The sequence below is a fragment of the Arachis duranensis genome, chromosome 7 (assembly GCF_000817695.3).
Source record: "Arachis duranensis cultivar V14167 chromosome 7, aradu.V14167.gnm2.J7QH, whole genome shotgun sequence".
Lineage (NCBI taxonomy): Eukaryota > Viridiplantae > Streptophyta > Magnoliopsida > Fabales > Fabaceae > Arachis > Arachis duranensis.
Genome location: NC_029778.3, coordinates 22,008,665 through 22,030,942, shown reverse-complemented (window position 1 = coordinate 22,030,942; position 22,278 = coordinate 22,008,665). Strand labels below are relative to the sequence as shown.

The 22,278-nt window shown below is 34.0% G+C and overlaps 4 protein-coding genes and 1 long non-coding RNA gene across 5 annotated transcripts; 1 reads left to right on the top strand and 4 right to left on the bottom strand.

The window, feature by feature from the left end:
• Positions 1-574: 574 nt before the first annotated feature.
• LOC107458245 (uncharacterized) lies at positions 575-1,551 on the bottom strand. Its single transcript, XR_002365606.2, has 3 exons — positions 1,369-1,551; positions 1,192-1,254; positions 575-777 (listed from the first exon to the last, which is right to left on the bottom strand). It is a non-coding gene; the product is annotated as an uncharacterized LOC107458245 (long non-coding RNA).
• A 1,221-nt stretch (positions 1,552-2,772) lies between these two features.
• LOC107458210 (protein FAR1-RELATED SEQUENCE 7-like) lies at positions 2,773-3,771 on the bottom strand. Its single transcript, XM_016076410.1, has one exon. It carries the CDS (start codon positions 3,769-3,771, stop codon positions 2,773-2,775), a length of 999 nt encoding a protein of 332 aa, XP_015931896.1.
• A 609-nt stretch (positions 3,772-4,380) lies between these two features.
• LOC107458213 (putative protein FAR1-RELATED SEQUENCE 10) lies at positions 4,381-5,034 on the bottom strand. Its single transcript, XM_016076412.1, has one exon. It carries the CDS (start codon positions 5,032-5,034, stop codon positions 4,381-4,383), a length of 654 nt encoding a protein of 217 aa, XP_015931898.1.
• A 4,848-nt stretch (positions 5,035-9,882) lies between these two features.
• LOC107458244 (uncharacterized) lies at positions 9,883-13,287 on the bottom strand. Its single transcript, XM_016076439.3, has 2 exons — positions 12,034-13,287; positions 9,883-10,393 (listed from the first exon to the last, which is right to left on the bottom strand). The coding sequence occupies exons 1-2, from the start codon at positions 12,817-12,819 to the stop codon at positions 10,178-10,180; spliced, it is 1,002 nt and encodes a 333-aa protein (XP_015931925.1). The 5' UTR covers positions 12,820-13,287; the 3' UTR covers positions 9,883-10,177.
• LOC107458214 (uncharacterized) lies at positions 13,079-18,275 on the top strand. The gene is made up of 5 exons (XM_052251538.1): positions 13,079-13,127; positions 14,672-15,077; positions 16,673-16,717; positions 16,834-17,319; positions 17,437-18,275. Exons 1-4 carry the CDS (start codon positions 13,079-13,081, stop codon positions 16,868-16,870), a joined length of 537 nt encoding a protein of 178 aa, XP_052107498.1. The 3' UTR covers positions 16,871-17,319; positions 17,437-18,275.
• Positions 18,276-22,278: the final 4,003 nt, after the last annotated feature.

The window sequence follows — 22,278 nt, the reverse complement described above, 5'->3', positions numbered from 1 at the left end:
TTCAAACTATAAGTGATAAATTTGTAAATAAATAAAGCAAAATAAAACCATGACGATGTTCTCTTACTTATTAAGAAAATAATATTATTTTGTTACTTCTTGTTTCTAAAATTATGAAAAAAAATTAAAGTAGAAAAAATGAAAACACATTTTTGTTCTACTCCAACCTTAAATTTATCCATTTTAATCGTGTTTATGAAAATAAATTCTTGTAATCGTTATTTATATTTGTGACTGATTAGTTTTAAAACCCGAATCTTAGTTCGTTACAACTAGGGGTGTTCGCGGTGCGGTTTGGTTCGATTTTTGAGTGAAAAGTCATCCGATCCGATTGTCTAATTAAACTGCGGTTCGGTTTGGTTCGATTTTTTTATCGAAGCCATCCGAACCAAACCAAACCAATTAAAATCGGTTTGGTTTGGTTCGGTTTGTTCGGTTTTTTTAGTCAATTAAAAAAAATACTATTATACTATTTCACAAAGTCATAACATGATATATTTCGAATCATTTATTTTTTGGAAGGAAGAAATCACTCTTAGACGAATTACCAAACATTATTAGTATACATCAAAATCAATTCTACAAAAGTTAGAATGCAAACAAAGCTTTCCTCTACAATAGGCCTATTCTAAAAGTACCCATGACCTCTTCCTTAGACACCAATGTAAGAAGTGGAATGAGTGCAAAAGAAAGTTAAATTGACTGAACCACATTGAGCCATGCATTCATATATATAGAATTGTCTTGCATATGTTCTTATAATTGTGCTACTTTATCCTGCTGATAACAAACCAATTCCCCATATATATAGAATTGGAAACAAAAGTAATAAATCATTCTAAATCATACTAAATCAGTTCAAAATTAATTTTTTATTTTCTCAAAATAACTAATAATAATAATAAACCAGAAGCAGTTTCAGATCAATTTTTCGGATATTATCAGATAATAACTAACAGAACAATAACCTCAGTATGAACAGCAAACAGAACAGTAATTTCAGTAATTCAGTATGAACAACCCATAGGCAGTTTCATAATTCAGTATGAACAGCAATGTCAGTATGAACAAACCAGTAAATGTACATATCGAAACTAAATTGGAGTAAAATACTGTTAAAATAGAATATCAAATGACCAAACAAAAAAATCAATATGTCAACCAAAAAATGATATAAAATTTTATAAATACCCTCCAGATGCTGCTGCAGATACAAAAATAGGTTCCACATGACTGCACTTTATGTCCAAGACACTGCAAAACCACATGTATTAGAATGGGTACAGTCAAAACTGAAATTATCAAGACTGCTCCATTTTTCCGAGTAATAATCTTGATATGTTTGTCTTCATCACCAGTCAAGCTTACCTAACAGTTCCATCTAGAGAAGCACTAGCAATATTGTTCCCGGAAGCAGAGAAGCAACATCGGCTGATTGGACTAGTGTGCCTCAAGAACGTCTCTTAAAAACACCACAATCAGAACCTAGAACCCTAACAATCAGAGATAATACACATTCAAAAGCTAAAATCCCCAAATACAACAAACAGCATAAACAAATACAACAATCATCAACAATCAGAACCAAATAATCACCCTAAATACCAAAATCGATAAATCTATCAACAAAAATTCATAAACAGTTGAGTCAAGTTAAAAAACACTAAAACAGCAGCAGCAAGTACCAAACAGCAAAGATTATCAATTTCACAATTTCACATTAAAGATCAACAAACAGAGGCTCTGGGGAGAGAAGACGGAGACACGAACAAAAAAGCCCTAGACACTAACCTTCGATGGAGGCACGGACGGCGACCAGGGAGACGACGGCTACCCGGGAGACGACGGCGAGCGGCGATACGGCAGCAAGTTGCTCCAAGCCAACAAAACAGAGATAGCCACGGAGGTCGGACGGATGACGGGAAAGCAGGACGCCGAGCTACAAGAGAGGGCCAGGCCACGGACGGCGCCGACAGCACGGACGGCGGCAGCACTGCGGCAGAACCGTTGCACATTGCAGAGAGAACCTAGGGTTTTGGTTTGGTGAGTTAAGATGAAGAGCCGTCGAGGACCTGTCGATTTACTGGGTTCCGGACACGGGGAACAGGAAGAAGCGGCAGTGCTGAGGAACTGGAGACGGCGGCGGCGCTGAGGAACTGGAAACGGCGGCGGCGACGATGGAGGGCTAGGGTTCCTTTGCTTCAGAGTTCTCCAGGGAGTGATTAGTGAAATGAAATAGATGAATGATTGGGAAAGGGGGGGTTTGGGTGGAGAGGTGGAGTGGATCCGTTTTTTTTTTTTTAATTAAGAGAGGATGGAGTGGATCCATTTTTTTTTTAAGAGACGGCGTCGTTTTTTCTGAACCGGCCGGTTACCGGTCCGGTCCACCCGACCGGTTCTCAGCCGATTCAGAGGTTTTTCAGCGGTTTTGTTTCGAACGGTTATAAATAAAGGACCGGATCGCGTACATTGCTGGTTCTCAATTGAACCGGAATCGACTGGACGGTCCGGTCCGGTTTTCAGAACTTTGATTATGATTTATCAAATAATTAATATATATAAGTAGCCAGCACGGCAGCACTAAACAACAGTTGAATACTAATTACGATAATTCTAAATAGACAAAAAATATTAATAAAATCTCATTACACCTAGAAAGCATAAGCACGACTATTGGAAGAATGTATAAAATCTCATCAATATAGTAAAAGAGAAAAAATACAGTTACGGAACTGATTTTCTACCCAAAAACATTAAAGTTTATGGACGTTGCTAACTATCACTATCTAACTCAGCCGTCGCTTCGGTACACATGTCTCCATCGTCCGAACCGATTGCTTCATTTTCTATAACGTTGTTGTCAATGTCCTTTTGCCAAGGACATGTTGTCTTCTTATGTCCTTCCATTTGACAAACACTACAACGTTGCCGCTTCTTCCTCTTAGATGGCTGTCCTGAGCCTCCAGTGGTTGGATGCACATACGGATTGCTACTTCTAGCTACACCTGAGTGAGGTTGATTATCTCCTTCGTCTGCAGCCTTGTAAGATGAGTACAATCCCATAATTAAATCACGTGTCTCTTCGTATCTCTCTGGTACTTTAGCAGCAACAGCAGCCAGTTGTTTAGAAAATTCCACCAAAGCACTTTGACGACTAATAACAACAGCATCCCTGGTGAACCCACTTGGATCATTGAGTGCTGATTTAACCTTTTTTGTCCATCTATCCAATACCAATGACCGGGGAATCTCACGGATGTCTCTGTCAACCAGAACTTTCACAATATGTTCGTAGGGAATACCAAATGACTCCATTCGTAAACAGGTACACATGAAGATCATTTCTTCTTGACGAAAATCAACGGTCCACGTAAAATCGGGCCTCCCATGTTTACACACAGTGTACTTTATGCAATCATCGGTATTATCTATGTTCAGAACTCGCATTGATCCAGCTCTGGAGAGAAATGGCCGAAAGAAAAGAAATATCTCATGAGTGTATAACTCAGCAGCATATCTCTCTAGCAGCTCTATACAAGTTTGCATGACGGGCACCCCACGTGTAGATTCATAATCAGCATTAAATTCGTTAAAGCGCATGTGTGCTACACACCTTTGAAAATGCTCTACAAAACTTGTCAAATCATACCGCGACCCCACATACCTTCCCACAACTGAGTGTAAACCTTCACATCTTGATGTAGTTCTAAAGCCAGCAAAGAATTTTCCTCTTAGATATGCAGTAGCCCACATATGCTTCTCTTCGTACATGTTGATCACCCAGGGCTTATCCTCAATGCCAAATTATTCAATAAGCTGAACCCACTTACGCTTAAACACGGGAATCTCGTAGTCTCCTGTCATAATTTTTCTAAATTTAGATGTAAACGATGGATTCCCAACATTGCTAGTTGCATTTCGAATAAGGTGCCAAGCGCATAATCTATGTCTGACTTCGGGAAATACATCTCTCACTGCATTCCTAATCGCCATGGCCCCATCAGTTATGATTGAGGTCGGGGTCTTGCCCCTCATTGCAAACATGAGCTGACGCAGGAGCCAAACATATGTATCAGTAGTTTCGTCCGCAATTAACGCAGCAGCAAAAACAATTGTTTGGTTGTGGTGGTTAACCCCACTGAATATGACTAATGGACAACTATACTTGTTCTTCTTGTACGTAGCATCAAAAGCTATAACATCCCCGAAGAGTCGGTAGTCTAGTTGGCTAATCCCATCAGACCAGAACAAATTACGTAACAAACCTCTTGAATCGTGACATGCCTTGAAATATAATTGGGGATCCTTCAACCGCATATCCTCCAACTTCTTCAACACTCGTGCTGCATCACCAGGAATTTAACGCCTTTGCTGAGCAATCTAATTGTACATATCTCTGGGACCATAGCCAACAAATTCGTACCCGCCTGCTTGACTAGCTAGAAGACCAAATATCTGTGAGGTGCTGATCCCTGACTTTAGCATGTTCATCATTTGCATACTATCTGCCTCTGACATTTTTCTGTGGGCAGGCAACATAGCACTGAATTGTGTATCCAATAGATCATGGTTGTGTTGGTCAGAGAAATAAAAGATATGCCACCTTCCACTTTCTGGTACAAATTTAACATCCATTCGGGCTTGACATCCAGTTCTTGTTTCCATTCTAGGTTCCTTCTTCCTTTTTTCCATCGTGTAATATTTCTCCATCCTGAATCCTTGCCTATGGCATACAAACATTTGTCTGTAAATCTCGCCACTACTATTCTTGAAGGTCTTGCTCTTCCTTGCACTAAAGCCCTTCGACTTTGAGTACTTCATATAAAAATCAAATGCAAGATGCAAAGTAGAAAACTGGTATTTGCCAATTTCCTCCGCAACATTCTCACTAAATATCAAAGATGTAATGTCTTGCACGGAGTCAACCGCATAAGCGGCTTCAACAATATAATCTGACACATCAGATTCAGAAAAAAACGCTCCATCGGTAAATTCATCTCTGAAATCTTGTTCGAATTCATTCTGTTCATCCATCATATCTTGGTCACTTACTAGCTCTTCTTATTGGTTAAAGTCATCGTCCTCCTGATATTGCTCATTCATCTCAGTGTCCGTAAATATACCTGACATCTTAAAATGTCCAATAAAAAAAAATCAGTAGGCTCCATTTTATAACATTACATACAATAGATAGATTCGTATATTGCTAGCAGGAACGGATCCAGAGATTTTAATATTGAGGTGCCAATTTTTATATAATTTTTTTTAATCTATAAAAATAATTAACATATAGTTATTGGAGTTAGTTTTTTAATAGATTAATTAAGATACATATAATTATAATTTTTTCCAACAATTTTAGTTTTAATATGATAATTACATAAATAAAATATAACTTTAACAATTGTACATTACAAATTTATAAAATACCATATAATTTATAACGGGATTTGTTAAAAATGATCCCATATCTTATTAATTAAAATTCATTCCGTGATTTGCTAAAAATGATCCCATATCTTATTAATTAAAATTCATTCTTTCAAAAGTTTTAAAAAAATTTAAAAATAAATTATAAATTATTAATTAATTGAAAGACACGGTACCATTGTAGAATACAATGTATACGATATCTTTATAAAATTTTTCTTTGTCCAATGTGAATTTAGAAGAAGACTTAATATTTTTTACAAGAAAATAATATCTACAGTACATAATGTGATTACCAAAACATAACTACTTAAGTTATTATTAATATAAAAATATGAATGTTAAATATATTAATATAAAAAACAAATGATTTTAAAAAAATAAATATAGAAATTATTATATAAAAACTAATTGGAAAGGTACAAAGACTTGAGGGTATGATATTAAATTAGTTAGGTAAAAATATTAGTGAATTAACAATTAAGACATAAATCTATTACATAGTGAAAAATAATACACATAAAACTATTAAATTACCTAATATTTGTTTTTATTTTTTAAACACAAATTTTATATATAAGTATAATTTCTTAAAATTTTGGGGGGTTCAGGCCACTACTCGCCCCCTCTAGGTCCGTCCCTGATTGCTAGCTAATTAGTAATAAAAAATAAAAACATCTATTCACTTTTTAGTTATTCTCAATGTCTTGTCAGTTAATAAAAGATAAAAAAAAAATTTCATTACACAATCAATTTTTACGAATAAAGTATCGCAACGAATAATTGGAAAATTAGAGATTCTATCCACTTACCTCGATTTTGTAATCAAAACGATGGATTGTTTTCTGAACACTACAATGAAAAAAATTGATTGGACCTTTGCTGATTGCTGCAACGGTGATTGTCAATTAACGATGAAGACGGATAAAAAATAAAAAAAAATGGATATTCAGTAGATGGATGGATGTTCAAAAGAAAAACAATGAAATTTTTTATAAAGAGAATGATACACGATTTTAATGGTGGGATTGAATAATTGGTGATGGATTATTCTCCAATTTATAATGTTAATATTAAGGAAAAGATAAGATTAGAGTATCTAAATCAAAATAAAACCTTAAAAAAGGAAGATAGAATTTTAAAGATAAGATAGATGAATAAGATGATAATGTTTAAAAACGAAAACAAGACCGACATAGGCGTAATACATCGCGTTCCAATCGATTGAATGATCATTTCAATCGATTGAATTTGAATTCACACACACTACAATCGATTGAAATTGGCAAACTCATATTGTTTGGGTAAATTCAATCGATTGAGTCACAAAAGCAATCGATTGAATTTGGTGAGACCTAGGTTGTTTTGAATCATTCAATCGATTGGAAATTCTAAACAATCGATTGAATTACAAAAATCCAATTTTTTTTCATCATTCAATCGATTGGATCGTATGACCAATCGACTGAGTTATGCGAAAATCATGCTTTTGGCAAATAATAATAATAATAATCTTAGACGGATCAATCGATTGTTTTGTTATTTTAATCGATTGGAATACACTTAATTACAGTATCAATCGATTGGTTTTATATGCAATCGATTGAAATTGAAATTGATGATAATTCAATCGATTGCACTTAGAAAACAATCGATTGATACAGTTATTAAGTGCACTCCAATCGATTAAAATAGCAAAACAATCGATTGGAACAGTGTTTAAGTGTACTTCAATCGATTGCACTATCAAAACAATCGATTGAATCCATACAAACACATTGTTTTCAAGACCTGATTGCATCTTAAGAATATAGATAAACTAAAAAAGCCGTCAGCTAAATTGATTCCATCATCCAAGAAGGTCTTACAATTCAAACAAACCTAGTACCTTTAAGAACTCTATATATGAATTGTAAAAATCAAAGCTGTACAAGAATATTGCTATAAAATAATTTCTTCATGGTCCAGGCCTTGGGATGATGCCCCTTGGGTTTGTGATGCCCAGATTAGTGCATAGATAGTCAATTGCTTCTCCCTGACGATTGATAGCTTCCGTTTGCCTGTCTTGACGCTGCCTCATATCAGCAAATTGCTCCTCCATATATACTCTCATGCTTCGCAATTCATCCATCAAATCTTGCATTGTTGGCGAAGGAGGGGGTGGTGGTGGGGGTGGCTCTGTTTGTGCTTGCACCTGGTCTTGTGGTTGCCCTTGAGCCTGGGGTTGTTGGGCATCCGGATCTCTTTCCATCTGTCTTAGAGTGCTGTCATCAATCTTGGCTACATTAGTCAAGACAACACTTTTCTCTTCAGTCAAGTCAATTCCAAGCCATTTGAAAATCTTGGTCCAATGGCAAGCATATCCTAAACCAACACTTGATTTTCCTTTCTTCATCTCAAGCATATGATGAACCATAAAATAAGGCCAGTTTATCTCCTTTCCAGTCACCATAGCCCAAAGCACTAAAATATCTTCGTTAAACAAGATTCCATGATTATGTTTTCTTGGAATCAACATGTATGAAAACAAATACATCAATATACGCTGCTCAATCCCCAACCCACTGCAACTTATATTACCTCTAGCATCCATGTGTGGATTCTCATATTGTAAACTCTGCAAACCAACTAATCTGTTGTATTCTCCCCATTCCTCATCTGCCGCAATACCTCCAGTAAATTTTGCCCCGTGATAACCTAGACTCCATTGTTCAGCTAGTTCTTGCAAAGTAACTCTATAATGTTGTTTCCCTAAATCAAACTCAATCAGCGGCATTACCTCACCCTCTTCATCAGGTTCAGGAACAACATAATTCAAAGTACTATAAACAGCCCTAACCAAGTGCGGGTAATACTCATCCCTAGTTTGTACAAAATCAACTAAGTGCTGTGTTTGCAATGCATTCAACACCAAATTAAAATGTCTATCCTGAAGGAACTCGGCTGTTATGTACCTGGGAGGAACAATTGGCCTAGACTCGAACTTCTCCACATAGTTTTTCAGTGCCCTTTGAGACGGCAGCCACCTTGCCATGTAGTGTGATGAAGCAACCAGTCTGGCGGAAGCAGAGCTTTCTCCCTCAACCCTGGCTCTTTTGGTGTTCTTAGTTCTGGCCATTTTGGGGATACTGGTTTTGTGGGTTTTGTAATGAATTGGTTGAGGTTTAATAATACGAATGTAGGACGGAGTGGATGTTGGTGAGATTGGAGAAGAAGAGAGAAGAAGATGAAGCTTTCTGGTTCGATGAGAGAAGAGAGCGGTGCAGAAATGGGGGTTCGAATCTTTTAAAACGTTACTTCTAATTCAATACGCATGGTTTGGGTTTAATATATAGCGATTTTGAAATTTCAATCGATTGGATTACAATACCAATCGATTGAATGCTGAAAAAAACACATTTAGGACACTTCCCAATCGATTGAAGTTTCAAACCAATCGATTGAATTAGAAGTTACGTGCAAAGTTCAATCGATTTTTAGCCAGAACCAATCGATTGAATATTGAAATCAATCGATTGTTTGGAAGAATTCAATCGATTGAAAATCATAAACAATCGATTGAATTACATAAATTTCACATTTAATTCATTGTTCAATCGATTGGTTACTTTGACCAATTGATTGATTTATGTAAAACCATGCTTACCAGGAATATCCAATCGATTGTTTAGTGATAAACTGAAATCCAATCGATTGGGTTAAATTTCAATCGATTGGTTCGATAGTCCAATCGATTGGATTTCAGCGAAACACGATTTCATGACTCCTCAGGAACGTCTCGGATCGAATGTAATATTTTAATCAATTGGGATCCATGGAGGATATAATTGTTGTTGTTTTTTTAAATGATTGTTAATGAACATGATAGATTTATGATAAATAAATAATTTGTAAAATAAAAAATTGTTTCTATAATTAAATAAAATATAAGGGGTTAATTTGCAATTAAAAATAGTTCAAGGACTACATAGCAATTGATAAAAAAACTTTAAAAACATGTTTTCTACTTGGACCACTAAGTAGTCCAAAGTTACCTGGACCACCGAATCCTGAGCCTGTTAAGATATTGTTATTTGTAGACTTATCTTAGAAAATTACTTTTAGCATCCCATTTCATATGTTGGTCATAGCTATTTTATTTCCTGTCTTCATCAATTCTTCATGAGTCTACATTTATAAAGGTGCATTAATCATATAGTATTGTGAATTTCATGGAAATAACTGATTTTGAAGAAAATGCTTTACATGAATGATATACTTTAGTTGAAAGGTTTACAATATTGTCATCTACAATTGCCAATATTTGATGCACTTATTGCAAATTTGCAATGTTAACTGTTTTTGTACTGAAATGATTTTAAACATATAATGTCTACACACAATAAATGTAATAACTAAACATAGATAACAGTTGAACAAGTGGAATAAGTGGAGAACAAAAGAAATCATAAATAACGTGAAATGACATCTATTAATTTCTCTATTAAATGTTTCATGGAAAAAAAGTTTACATTGTCATGAAACCAAGGCCAAAATTTCAAGTAAAGGTGTAATCCATAGAATAATGTTATGTCCAATGACAATAACAAAATTCAAACCACAACAAAAAGGATCAACTTCATTATTAAAATTGAGATTGTGTACAATAAAATAGTTTCTTCATTCATAGGTTAATCCAATTCAGGGCTAGAAAAAACTTGGTTCTTCGGTCATATTTGAAGTGCTTTATTCCAACTCAAAGTGTTATTTAGGTGACAGTGTCAACATCCTTTGGTTGATTGAAATCTTGAAAAAAGGACTTTCCTGCTTCGTATGTAGACCAGCAGATAGCAGCTGCAGGAGCATGAAACAGCATCCTTGGAATCCATCCTCGCATCAATCCTCTGTATCCATCCTTTTTCACTATAGTTTTAATTACATCTTGAATTGAACCATTTGTGAACCTATCGCATCCACAGACACCCTGCACCAATGACCAATGTTAAGATCAACTTTCCAATAAAATGAATGAAAGCATCTAAAAGGAGATGATCCAACCACCCCCTTGAATTGATTTATGGCATCATGCATATGCCAATGGATACCAAACATTCATATAATATAAGTTGCTGCACAATCCATCAATTTCCAAATAAACTATCAACTGAACTAGATCAAAACACCAAATTAGAAAAACGAAAAAATATATGCCAAGGGAAGATGCTAATCTACAAAAAAAAATGTTGTCATTCTATTTTAACTAATAAACAAAATGCATCAAAAGTCAAAAGTCAAATGGAAGAAATGACAAATCTGTAGACTATCATAGACCATGTCTTCAGCTACACTCTAGTTCAACTCAATCATCACATATGCAAGATTTGAACATGACCGTAACCCTCTTGCTAATGCAATGCTACTTGTGTATCATCTGTAAAGTCTCACTTTTCTCGGTACGGAAAAAAATGAAGTTAAGGCAGGCAGACAAAAAAATCTCTGAAGCAATCAAGATCTAGGAGCAGTTTGATCCTCATTGAGTCTCAAAACACCCACTACGGTCACCTGTAACCATCCCAACAATCTCATCACTATGTCCTATGAACTCCAAGGCAACGCAACCAAGTCTCAGCATCGATAAGTAATGGAGTTGTCTACATGGATCAATTAGTACCATCAGACACATAAATTGCTATTTCAGTACAACGGACTATCCAAAGTTGTACTCATAAAGTAATCTAAACTCATCCTTTACCCGTGTTAATCAAAGTAGTTCCTGTTTGACTACTTTTTTCATGGACTATTCATTGATGTTGCAGAATAACTTTCACATGGAATCAATATCACCACAACATAAACCAGAATGATTAGTAGACATTTTCTTAGGTGGAATCATAGGAACAGATGGCATTAAAACAATTACCATTTTTTCCTGCCAATTTTACTGTCCCCTTTTTATGCAAAACAGGTGTTTCTAACAACTAAAGGATAGGGAAAAATGAGAAATCTAGGCCCCATACCAGAAATTTAACACCCTCAAGCTTGTAGATATTGTGATCCACTACTTTTTCCACATATCTGAACTGGACATAAATTCTAGGAAGAGCACATTATTCAGAGTAGCGTTACCTAGATCAATAATACAGCTAGGCCACTATACTAACCAGCTGGCTAATGCATACATGCAACCAATGGTCAAAGTCCACATAATCAACAATACAATACCTCTACATACAACAAATAAACCCAAAGGGCAGCCTACAGCACAAGGCTCCCAACTGATGGGATCCAAAGAGGGCAGATATACATAGCGTTAATCTGTCATGCAAACAGGCGAAGGCGGTTTCTAAGACTCGTCATAAAATATGACGCTTTAGTGCTAAAAAGTCTAAAACAGGAAACTACTAACTGCTTAAACCAATTTCAGAATTGCTGAGTGCTTGTTTCAGTGAAGCTATCATCATCCTTGTTCATACACTGAATCTTACAGTTATGCACTATGCCATTCAGACTATAGTAAACTACAGAAACAAATTTTAGCATATAACAATAACAACCTCAATTAAACTAAAACAAAATGCAAAATTTGGGATAACAATAACAATAATCATTGATAGACCAATATACCTGACACTGCAATTGAGTTTTAACAACATCCAGCGGCGTTGTGACTGCAGAAGCCAAAGCACCGGCAGCAGCCCCGGCCGTGGCATGAACCACCAACCTCTCATCATCCACGCTCTCCGGCGACACCTCCATCAATCCTCGCTTCGCAGCCTCATATGTTGCAAAATGCACCGCCGTGTACGGTGCATTCATCAAAACCGTGGTCCTATATGAAGCATAAAACGCCCCAAACCCTTCCTCACTCATCACCCTCTTAACACAATCCCAAACACCCTTGTAAGCACTATTGCTCAATTGGAGCCTCTGCTTCACCATATCCATAGGGGTAAAAACGGCGTCGCTCGCCACCGTGGCGACAACACCAGAAGCAGCGTGAGCAATGGGGTTATTAGGGTTTCCACTGGAAAACCGTTTCTTGCAGGTTTCGTAGACAGAGAAATAGACGGCGTGAGCGGGTCCTGCGCCAAGGCCCATGGCGGCGATGCCGCGGTAGAGAGCGGAGGGACCCTCCGATTGGAGAATTGAACGGAGGGCCTGACGAACGCTGACTGACTTGATGGGGCAGGAGCCGAGGGCTTGCATGTGGGTCTTGACGGTGTCAACGGGGAACATTGCCATGTGCTCCACGCAGCCGGCGATGGAGCCGGCAATCATGAACTGCCAGAAGTGGAGGCCGTCGTGTGCTGCGGCAGCGGTTGTTACGGCGGCGGGGAGATTCTCCGGCGGATGGAAGTCCCGCCGGAAATCGGGGTTCTTTTGAAATTTGGCGGTTGCGTCTGTGGCCATGAATTTGGGAAACTTTCTTTTCCCTTTTCAATTTAGGGTTTGAGCTAGAGGGACAAAATAAAATTAAAAAAACAAAAGTGGGAAAGCTATGTGATTAGGTTTTGAATCCAAATTGGTGTGTGAAAAATTGGATTTTTAGAAGGTGGGGTTATCTGGGGTGCTGTAATTGGGCGTAGGGTTTGAATTTGACTTTTGGTTTGTTGTTGTATTGCCATAAACGATTAAGATAGGGTTAATTTCATTACCATGGATGGTGATAATGGTGATTCTGGATTTGCAGGGTTTCAGAGTTGTGAGCTTTGATACAGGTTTTAGAGAAGTCAAGAATGGGAGGCGGAATTGGAAAGTGATGGACTGATCGATGCGTAGACTTTCTGAATCTTTTATTTTCCTTTTGGTACGTTAGGGCTCTTAGCCTCTTACTTCATCCAATAAGTTGGGAATCGTATTCTTTTTTTTTTTTCCAACGAGGTAGAAGAATAATTATAGTGTTTTGTTGCAAGTAACAGTAGAATTAAAAGATAAAAGTATAATTTTTTATTTTTGAATAGTTTTTTTATATTTTTTTATTTTATCTATAAAATAAATAATAAGAGATTATATTTTATTTTTTAAAATAAAAATTTAAAATTTAAAAAATTTTAATTTTAATTTTACTTTTTGTTTGTTTATTTTTTTTTTAAGTTTTTTCTCGTTAGTCTGTTGAGTTAAAATTTGATACTGATATAAATATTAAATTATTTTTAAAATTTTAATGGACTCAATTTAAATTTTAAATTTTAAAAATATATTCACGTTAATTTTTTTATTTATTTCTGTTAATTATGTATTTAGCTAAAATGTTAATTGATACGTTGTCAGTCATTAAACAACGTCATTTTTTTGGCATATAATCTCTCTTAAAACAGTTCGAGATATTTGAAATTTAAATAGTATTAATGATCAAAATACTCAAACAAAAATAATTTTCTTTTTTTTTTTTCATTCTTTCACATGTACTATGAAAAAGAATATTAATGTTGCTCCTATAGACCTCTAGCAAAACTCGTCACACACGTTCCGTTTTGTTAGGACGAGGAAAAACACATTCACCACTATTTTTTAAAAAAAAAAATTAATAATGTCACTATTCTATATTTGGATTCAATATTTTTTGATAAAAGTTTATTGACCATTAATTTGTGCTTTTTTTATGCTCAAATGAATTAGGTATATTGTGAAAATAAATAAATTTAGTTAAGATCTTTGTTTGATAATTTTTTTTTCAAGAAAAATTAGTTATAATAAACAGTGTTAAAAAAAGTACATTCAAATTAGTGAAATTCACCACTTTTTTATATAATAGTATTCCCTTATAAATGATTTCACTTTTTGATTTAATGCTGGGTATAGTTGAAAAAAGAATGACTTTTTTTTGACAAATGTCAAATATAAATAACAAAAAAAAGTAAGTAGTAACAAAAATTCAAATATAAACCATGAACAACCACTACAAGAAAAAGTATTTTTTGACGCAAAAAATTGACGGCTATTTCTCCTGTCGATATTTTTTGACGGCTTGCTGTCGATATTTTAAAAAACAGATAATTAAAAATAAACTAATAAAATCGACAGCCTAGCCGTCGATTTTTTATGTTGCATTAAACCTTTTTTAACTACCGTCATAGGATCGACGAGCTGGGAGTGAAAATACTTTTATTCTAAAATCGACGAACTTCTATTTTTATATTTAAAATATCGACAAAGTTTCTGTCAATAAATTTGAACAGTTTAAATTGCTTTCTAAAATCAAATAAATGGTGTAGATTTAATGTATAAAATCGTCAACTATACTGTCGATTTTTATTGCTAGAAACACTATCCCCGCGCCCCCTCCCGCCTCCAAGTCCAGAAACACCATTTTCCCCCAATTTCCTCACCAATCCTCATTTTATCCTTTTCTTTTCTGTATTTCTCACCAATCCGCCACCAAGTTCAGAAACAACCCTCATTCTCTTCTGTCGGCGTCACGGTTGCGCCGCCGTCACTCCGTTTGCTCGCGCTGCCGTCGCGTTCTATTGCTATCGTGCCACTGTCGCTCCTCTTGCTCGAGCCGCCTGTCGCTCCGTTGCTGTCGCGCCGCCGTCGCTCCTTCTCTCTATTGCCGCCATGGCTCCTCCCACTTTGGTCCTTCTCCGTTCTCTCTCAATCGAGCTCACAAGAATCATGTATCGTTTTCAAAGCCATCTTCAGTTTCAATTGGAAATCCCCTATTTCAGGTGTAAACTATGACTTAATTGTAATATCTTGTTTTTTAAATCTAGAAATCATGGTCATCATGTTTATTCTGGTTTCATTTTATTTTAAGAGCTAAGACTAAGTTTAATAATTCCATAATTTCACAGAAGCTCATTTTATTTCTCTGTTTGGTGGAAACAGAAGCACCCTTAGTGGTGGATTCTCATATTCACATGGTCCATATTTAAGCTGAGATCTTTCTTTCAATTTGTAACGAAATTATTAGGTAAATATGAAGTAGTAGTAATGTAGTAATAATTTGCACCTTTGCAACTTGCATGGCCATTCTGTTCATAATTATTAGTCATCTATTGTGCTCATATCAGCTAAAATTAAGTTAGCCCCTTTTCTAATTGTTGAATGCTACCAACTATGTTCTTAGATTCTTGAATTAAGTTAGCCCTTTTTTTGGAAGAGTATCCATTATATTTTTAGCTAATTGGAAGAGTATCCATTATATGGTGCTCAACGTTGTTCAAATGTTGTGAAAAAATTAAAATTGTCTAGAGATTGTGATTTTTTCTCTAGAACAGTGGCTGAAGATCTTCCATATTCATACTATTCAGCAGCACAAACAATGAACTCTGGGACTGTTGATCAGTTATTTACTTCTGAATGGTATTTTGTCTATCAAGAAGCCTCATCTCCAGCCAGTGCATGGGGTAGTGATCATGCAACTGACATTAATGATCTTGGACTTCATCGTACAATACTTACTGATGAGGAAGAAAATGACTGTGACTTTGTCTACGATATTTCAAGGGATGCCAAACGAAATGGCTTTGAATTTACTGATGCTATTGATTCGGAAACAATATTCGACACAAAGGTTGACTGGCCTGATCGTGGTCATAAATATTCTACTAAAAAAAGGCCAAATGCGTACTATTTATAATTTTAAAATAAAAGTTTTGCTGTAGCATACTTCAATGTGCTATGTCAGGCGGAAAGTTACTCTCTCATGTTTAGCAATTTCTACCAAAAAACATAGGCAAGAGTTGTAGAAGCTTTACATTTTGCACCATCTTCTTTAGTGGAAAAAGCCAATTGGATTATGCTAATAGTTGAAACTTTTGTATGCATTCATCTTATAATCAACTTTTAAACTTTTGTAAGCATGCATCTTGCTGGAGATTCATTAATACCTGAAGCAATCAGTAAGAAATGCATTGAAGATGCCAAAGTTCTCCATCAGGTGGATAAGAAATTCATTCCAGTTGTGGCTAGTGCAACCTTTGCTGTTATTGATCAAGTCTGTCTTGCTGTACACTATTGCAGATACAGTACATTTGAATATCAAATAAGCAAAAGAAATGATAAGTTTCTATGGAAATCTCATTGACCTCCGAATTTCTATTAGAAAATCTCATGCTTGTATCTTAAATTTTGGATGTCCACCTCTACGTGTACTTGTATTTGCCTTTAAGCAACAGTTAAGTTATATTGCCTTAGGGTTATGCATTTGCATCTTTTCAGCTTAACACAAGCCTAAATTCTTGCTAAATGATTTAAAAAAAATACTATACTTTACAGATGTAGTAAGTTGTGTATAACATTGATAGTTCTTTTGTTACAGCATGCTGCAGATGAAAGAATCAGACTGGAAGAATTGCGGCAAAAGGTAAACTTATTTGTGGTGAATGTCAGAAAATTTATCCAGTGTTATTTATGAGAATAAGTAACATGTATGTATTATCTGAAGAAGCAAAAGGAATAACCTATCTAGATGCTGAACAGGAACTGGTATGTACCCTATGAATTAGAGGGTCTATGAGACTCTTTTCTCTCCCTGAATCTTTAAAATTATTACACCATTAGCAAGATGCATCATACAGGTGCTGCCAGAGATTGGTTATCAACTACTTCATAGTTATAGCGAACAGATTAAAGATTGGGGTTGGATGTGCAACATTCATGTTCATTTTGAACCTTATAAAAGGTATGCTTGTCTGCTGGCTTGCAGAAGTTGTATACTTCCTAGATCAATGTTTTAGAAGGCGAATAGTGTTAATGAGTCGTTCATTTGTTTTGGCAACGAATCAAGACAAAAAATGCCTTTATTTGCTCATATCGTGCATCTTATTGCCTGGCCCCAAATTAAACTAGAATAATTTATTACATCAAACTCATTCAGTTGGATGTGGTTTTTTAATATATAATTTTCATTGCCTTGCAGGAATCTGGATGTTTCAACAGACAACAATGGCCGTCACACTTATAGTGGTTCGCATCGAGCCATCATTTATTATTATCAACATTTGAATTCAATTTGCAAGAAGTGCTAAATGCCTTCCATGTTTTACATATTACTGATGTGTGTTGTTATGTATTTGCTTGTAGGTACCTTGTATTTTAGGTGTCAACTTAAATGATGCTGATCTTTTAGAGTTTCTTTAGTAGGTTTAAAAAATCCTTATCTGAGCCTTTGTTGCGTTATAATTGTATTCCTTTAATAATTGAACATTGCACATCATCTGATTTATTTATCTTAGCTTGCTGACACTGATGGATCATCAACTATGCCGCCCTCTGTTATATGAGTCCTAAATTTGAAAGCATGCAAAAGTATGTGGCCAATATCAAGGAGTTTGAAATGCCTTATTATATTTACACGAATTCCATATTTGAGTCCCATTTCTTCACCGAAGTACAGAGGGCTGCACATAATTTAAGAATTTTTAATTTGTGATTTATTAGTACTTGACTTTCTTGCTTTTACCTTAGTAAAATATGGGTCCATGGGACTGAAATTCAGGTTGTGTGCTTTGTTGTTCAGATTCCTGTCAATAAAAAGAACAAGAAAGAAAGGTACCAAGAGGAATTAGAGGAGCACATTGTGTCACTGATTTCTTCATTATTTGGTAAGCAGGCAAGTGAGGTTTCTATGGAGTTCACTTAGGATGTTTGATATAGGAGTGAATAACTTTTATATTTTGCATGTAATTTATCTAAAGTTTTGAAATTTGTAATGGTCAAATTACACATTGTCTTGTTGTTTTGCAATGCGTGTGCATTATGCATTTTTCCTTGACATGATCAATGTAAAAAAAAAAGGAGGAGTGTTATCAGATCAATTGTTTAATTGACAGTTTAATTTTTAATCTTCCTCAATTGTATTATTTGACTTGTGTAGAAATTTCCAGTCTTACCGAATGAGATAAGGCCTAGTTAATTGTTGACTGTCCTAATCCCACATTGTTGCTTTAGTATTGTAGTCTGTTCCATGTTAAGATGGAGGCACTCTCATATAAAAAAAGAACTTCGAAGAGTTTTACGCCGCTGCAATCAGTGTATATATCAACTGCATCTGATTGTTGGTTTTTAAGATATCTAGACGGAATGGTTGTCGCTTTTTAATTTTAAAATAGACAAGAAAAACCAGATATAGACAAAGAATTTGTCGATTTCTAAAATAATAAAATCGACAGCAAGTGTGTCGATTTTATTGGATCAAATATCGACGGTGGCTTTGTCGATTTTAGTAAGCATATTATAAACGGAAACATTGTGGATTTTATTGAATCAAATATCGACAAAATGATGTCGATTTTATATAATAATATCGACGGTAACGTTGTCGATTTTAGTAAGAATATAAAATTCTCAAACTCATATTATAGACAGTAACGCCGTCGATTTTATTAAATTATTATCGACGGCTAGGCAAGCCGTCGATTTTATTAGAATTTTAAAAAATCGACAAGTTTTATAGCGACCACCTCCGCCGTTCATTTTGCCGTCGAAATTTAATATTATCGACGGCTATGCCGTCGGTTTGGCCGTCGATTTTAACAATGTTTCTTGTAGTGAACTAAAAGGTTTTAAGTTCTTTCATGTATATTAGAAGTGGTATTGTTTTGTATTGTATTGTATGTTTTTGTTCTTAATTTTGTCCTATAAAAATATATGTATATATAACTAAGGTTGTTTATGTAGTTATTATAAAGGATCACTTTTGTATATAAATTTTTTGCTTCATTTTTATTGTGTTGGGATATTTTTAATTTATTTTGTTTTTATATTTTTTGTTCTAAAATTTAAAATAGATCAGTAGTGTAGTTCTACACTAAAAACATAAAAAAATTGATTGAATGTTAATATGGAGGCAGCTGATGCATAATTTAAAAGGTTTTAAATTTTGAAGTTAATTTGTTTATTATTTGAACCTTATTTGTAGATGGGTGATTTGATAATTATTATTTATCATCATGAATGCAATTTTGTTATGAAGAAGGATGACATGTGATTTACGAAAGGGACAATACAAATGAGTTGAGTGGACTAGATCAGAGGCAGAGCTAGATGAAATATTAGAGGGGGCCAAAAATATTTACACGATAAAATAATACTAAAATAAAATTTTAAGGGGGAGCTAAACTGAAATTTACATATAATTTACATGTAAAAAATTAAAATTAGGGGGCCGTTGCCTCCCTTTCTATGTATGTAGCTCCGTCCCTGGACTAGATGAAGATAGATTTGATATATTTTGACTGAAAAATTACTAAAAAGAGCTGCTCCCATAGAAAAGCTCGCGATATTGCCTATGCTCTTGCTGCTACTGCAACTGTTGTAGCTAAATCCAATCAAATGATGTTGCGGTAGCTGCTGATACACAAATTGCTGATGCTCCATAGATTTTAGAAATTGACTTCACCCAATCCACTTATTCATAATCAGAAATTATAGAATAGATAACATTATATAACAATTTAATTAATTATTTTTTTAAAATTTTACATTTTTATCCCTAATTAATCAAATACTTTTACATGTAGGTGCTTCCATCAAATCTATTCCTAAACTCCTCCACCTCCAATCACAAAGCTCGATAAGATGCCGCTTAAAAGAAGAGCAACTCCGTGTGTGGACCCAATGCAAGAAGCTAATTTTGGGACAACATTAAAGTTGGCCGGGATTATGAAATTTGTCTCGACTCCAAGTTTCAAACCACCAAGAAAAAAAATAAAGATCAGTTTATATTATCTTGTGTAGCTGAAATTGATAAATATAATTTGAAATTGTGTTTTAAGGTTGTTTTGCGACTGTTTATGAGTATATTAGTGGTTGTTTATTTTTTTGTAATATTTTATATTGGACTTCGTTTTGGAAATTTTTAAATAATCATTTTATTTTGTGTCTGTAATAATGATATTTTAGACATCACTCTTGATTTATTCTATATGTTAGGATATTCATTGTCATAACTATAGTTACTTTATAAATTCAGATTGAAGGTTTATTGTTATAATTTATTTTACAATTTGAGAATTTGGTATATATGACACGTTAGTTTATTAATCTTATTTGCAGATTTATAATATACTTAGCCAATTTCATGTTTACTCTTGTATTCATTATTTCATTTTACAATATCTCTTTCACGGTCATAAACATCATAGTAAAAAATGTGTGATATACTCAGTTAATTTCTAAGTTCAATCACAATTTCTCACTTCTAATTTATAAAGCAAATTTGTAAATTACATAATTTAAAAAAGAAGATTTGTAACATAGTTAATTAAATTTTATTCATTTCTTTCATACACCCAAAACATATCCAACTATTACAAACACAAACAAAATAAGAGAAAAACTCAAAATACATTTTAATACTTTTAAAATCCTAATTTCAATTTCAATTGCACTAATCCTCTAATCCGCATTCATTTTCTAATACTCAACACTATTTTTATCTTCATTTCTCCCAATTATGTCTTCTTCTTCTTTTTCACTATTTGTTGATACACAAAACCTACAACATCTCTTTCCAAATGTCTGTCACAACAAAAACTATAAGAATAAATTAAGCATACATTACAAAAAAAAAGGTAAATTAAAAAAGAAAGCAGTACAAGAACTTACACTATAGTTTGGCCATCCAAAAAAAAATCTCTTTGGATTTGCTTCTATTTTAGACCAGAGAGAACTGAAGTCATCTCACAACTGCACCAGTATGGAACCTTTCCAGCTTTAGCTTGATTTGGGTTCCTTGTCAAACTTTCATGTGAATGAGACCTGCTGCAGCTTCCAGAATCTTAGCTGATATTTTTCAACATCTTTTCCAACACCTAATAATGATATCAATTTGGAAATTTGGCTCTCATATTAGGATTTTAAGTTTATTAGAAGGGACTAAATTGAGCCTATGATAATTTTTATCATGTCAAATAAGTGTTATCAAACTAGCTATTAGCCAACGTGTCACTTAACATTCTAACTAAATATGCCATTAACAAAAATAAGTAGAAGGGATAATGTGAGTAGACTTTTAAAATTTGAGAGTTCAATTTGTGTCAATTAAAAATTTGAGAACCAATTTGAGACCAATGTCAAATTTCAAGGATCATTTTGAGTATTAACTTTAGTTTGCTAGTATTCATTTTGAAATATACAACCACTAATGTTTAACAAAAAATTTAGACATTGATAAAAAAATATTCTCACAAGAACAATTTCAAAAAACTTACATATGACAAAAATAATTTGTAAAAATATTTAATTAATTATTTAAAATGTACATGCATAAAATTTAAACGGTATACTTTTTATTTTCTATAGACTAAATCACTAAAATTATCCATAGAAAATTAAGTTGCTAACAAAGATATCAGGGAAAAAAAATTAAAGAAACAAGTCCATATGCTTATCTTTTGAAAAATGTTATTCATCTTTTAAAATATAAGTTTTCAGACATTCTTTAAATTTAATTATTTATTATATTAATTTTTTAATGAATCATGTCCCTATTTTTAAGGTACTATGATTTATTTAATTTAATTTAAATTTTATAATTAGTATATTTAGAACTATTTTAACTATTTCGGTGAGAGGCATTTCAAAACATGGAACGAGGTATTTTAAATGTGGAAACTTCGGTAACAGTTAATTTCATGTGAACTTGATAATTAAAAATCGTTAAATGATTTGATAAATTTACTTAAATTATCATCTAACGATTTTTTATTATTTACTTCACATAAAATTAACTGTACCTGCATTTCTACCAATTTCAAAACATTGAAACAAATATTAGTTTCTATTTCAAAACAATTTAAATAATTAATTTGCACTTCAATTTTTTTTTCAAATAGCAAACATTCCATTCAAAGCACGAAAGAATAGTATTTTCTATTTCGAAACAATTAATTAACATGCACTTCAAGCTTTTTCTTTTTCCCA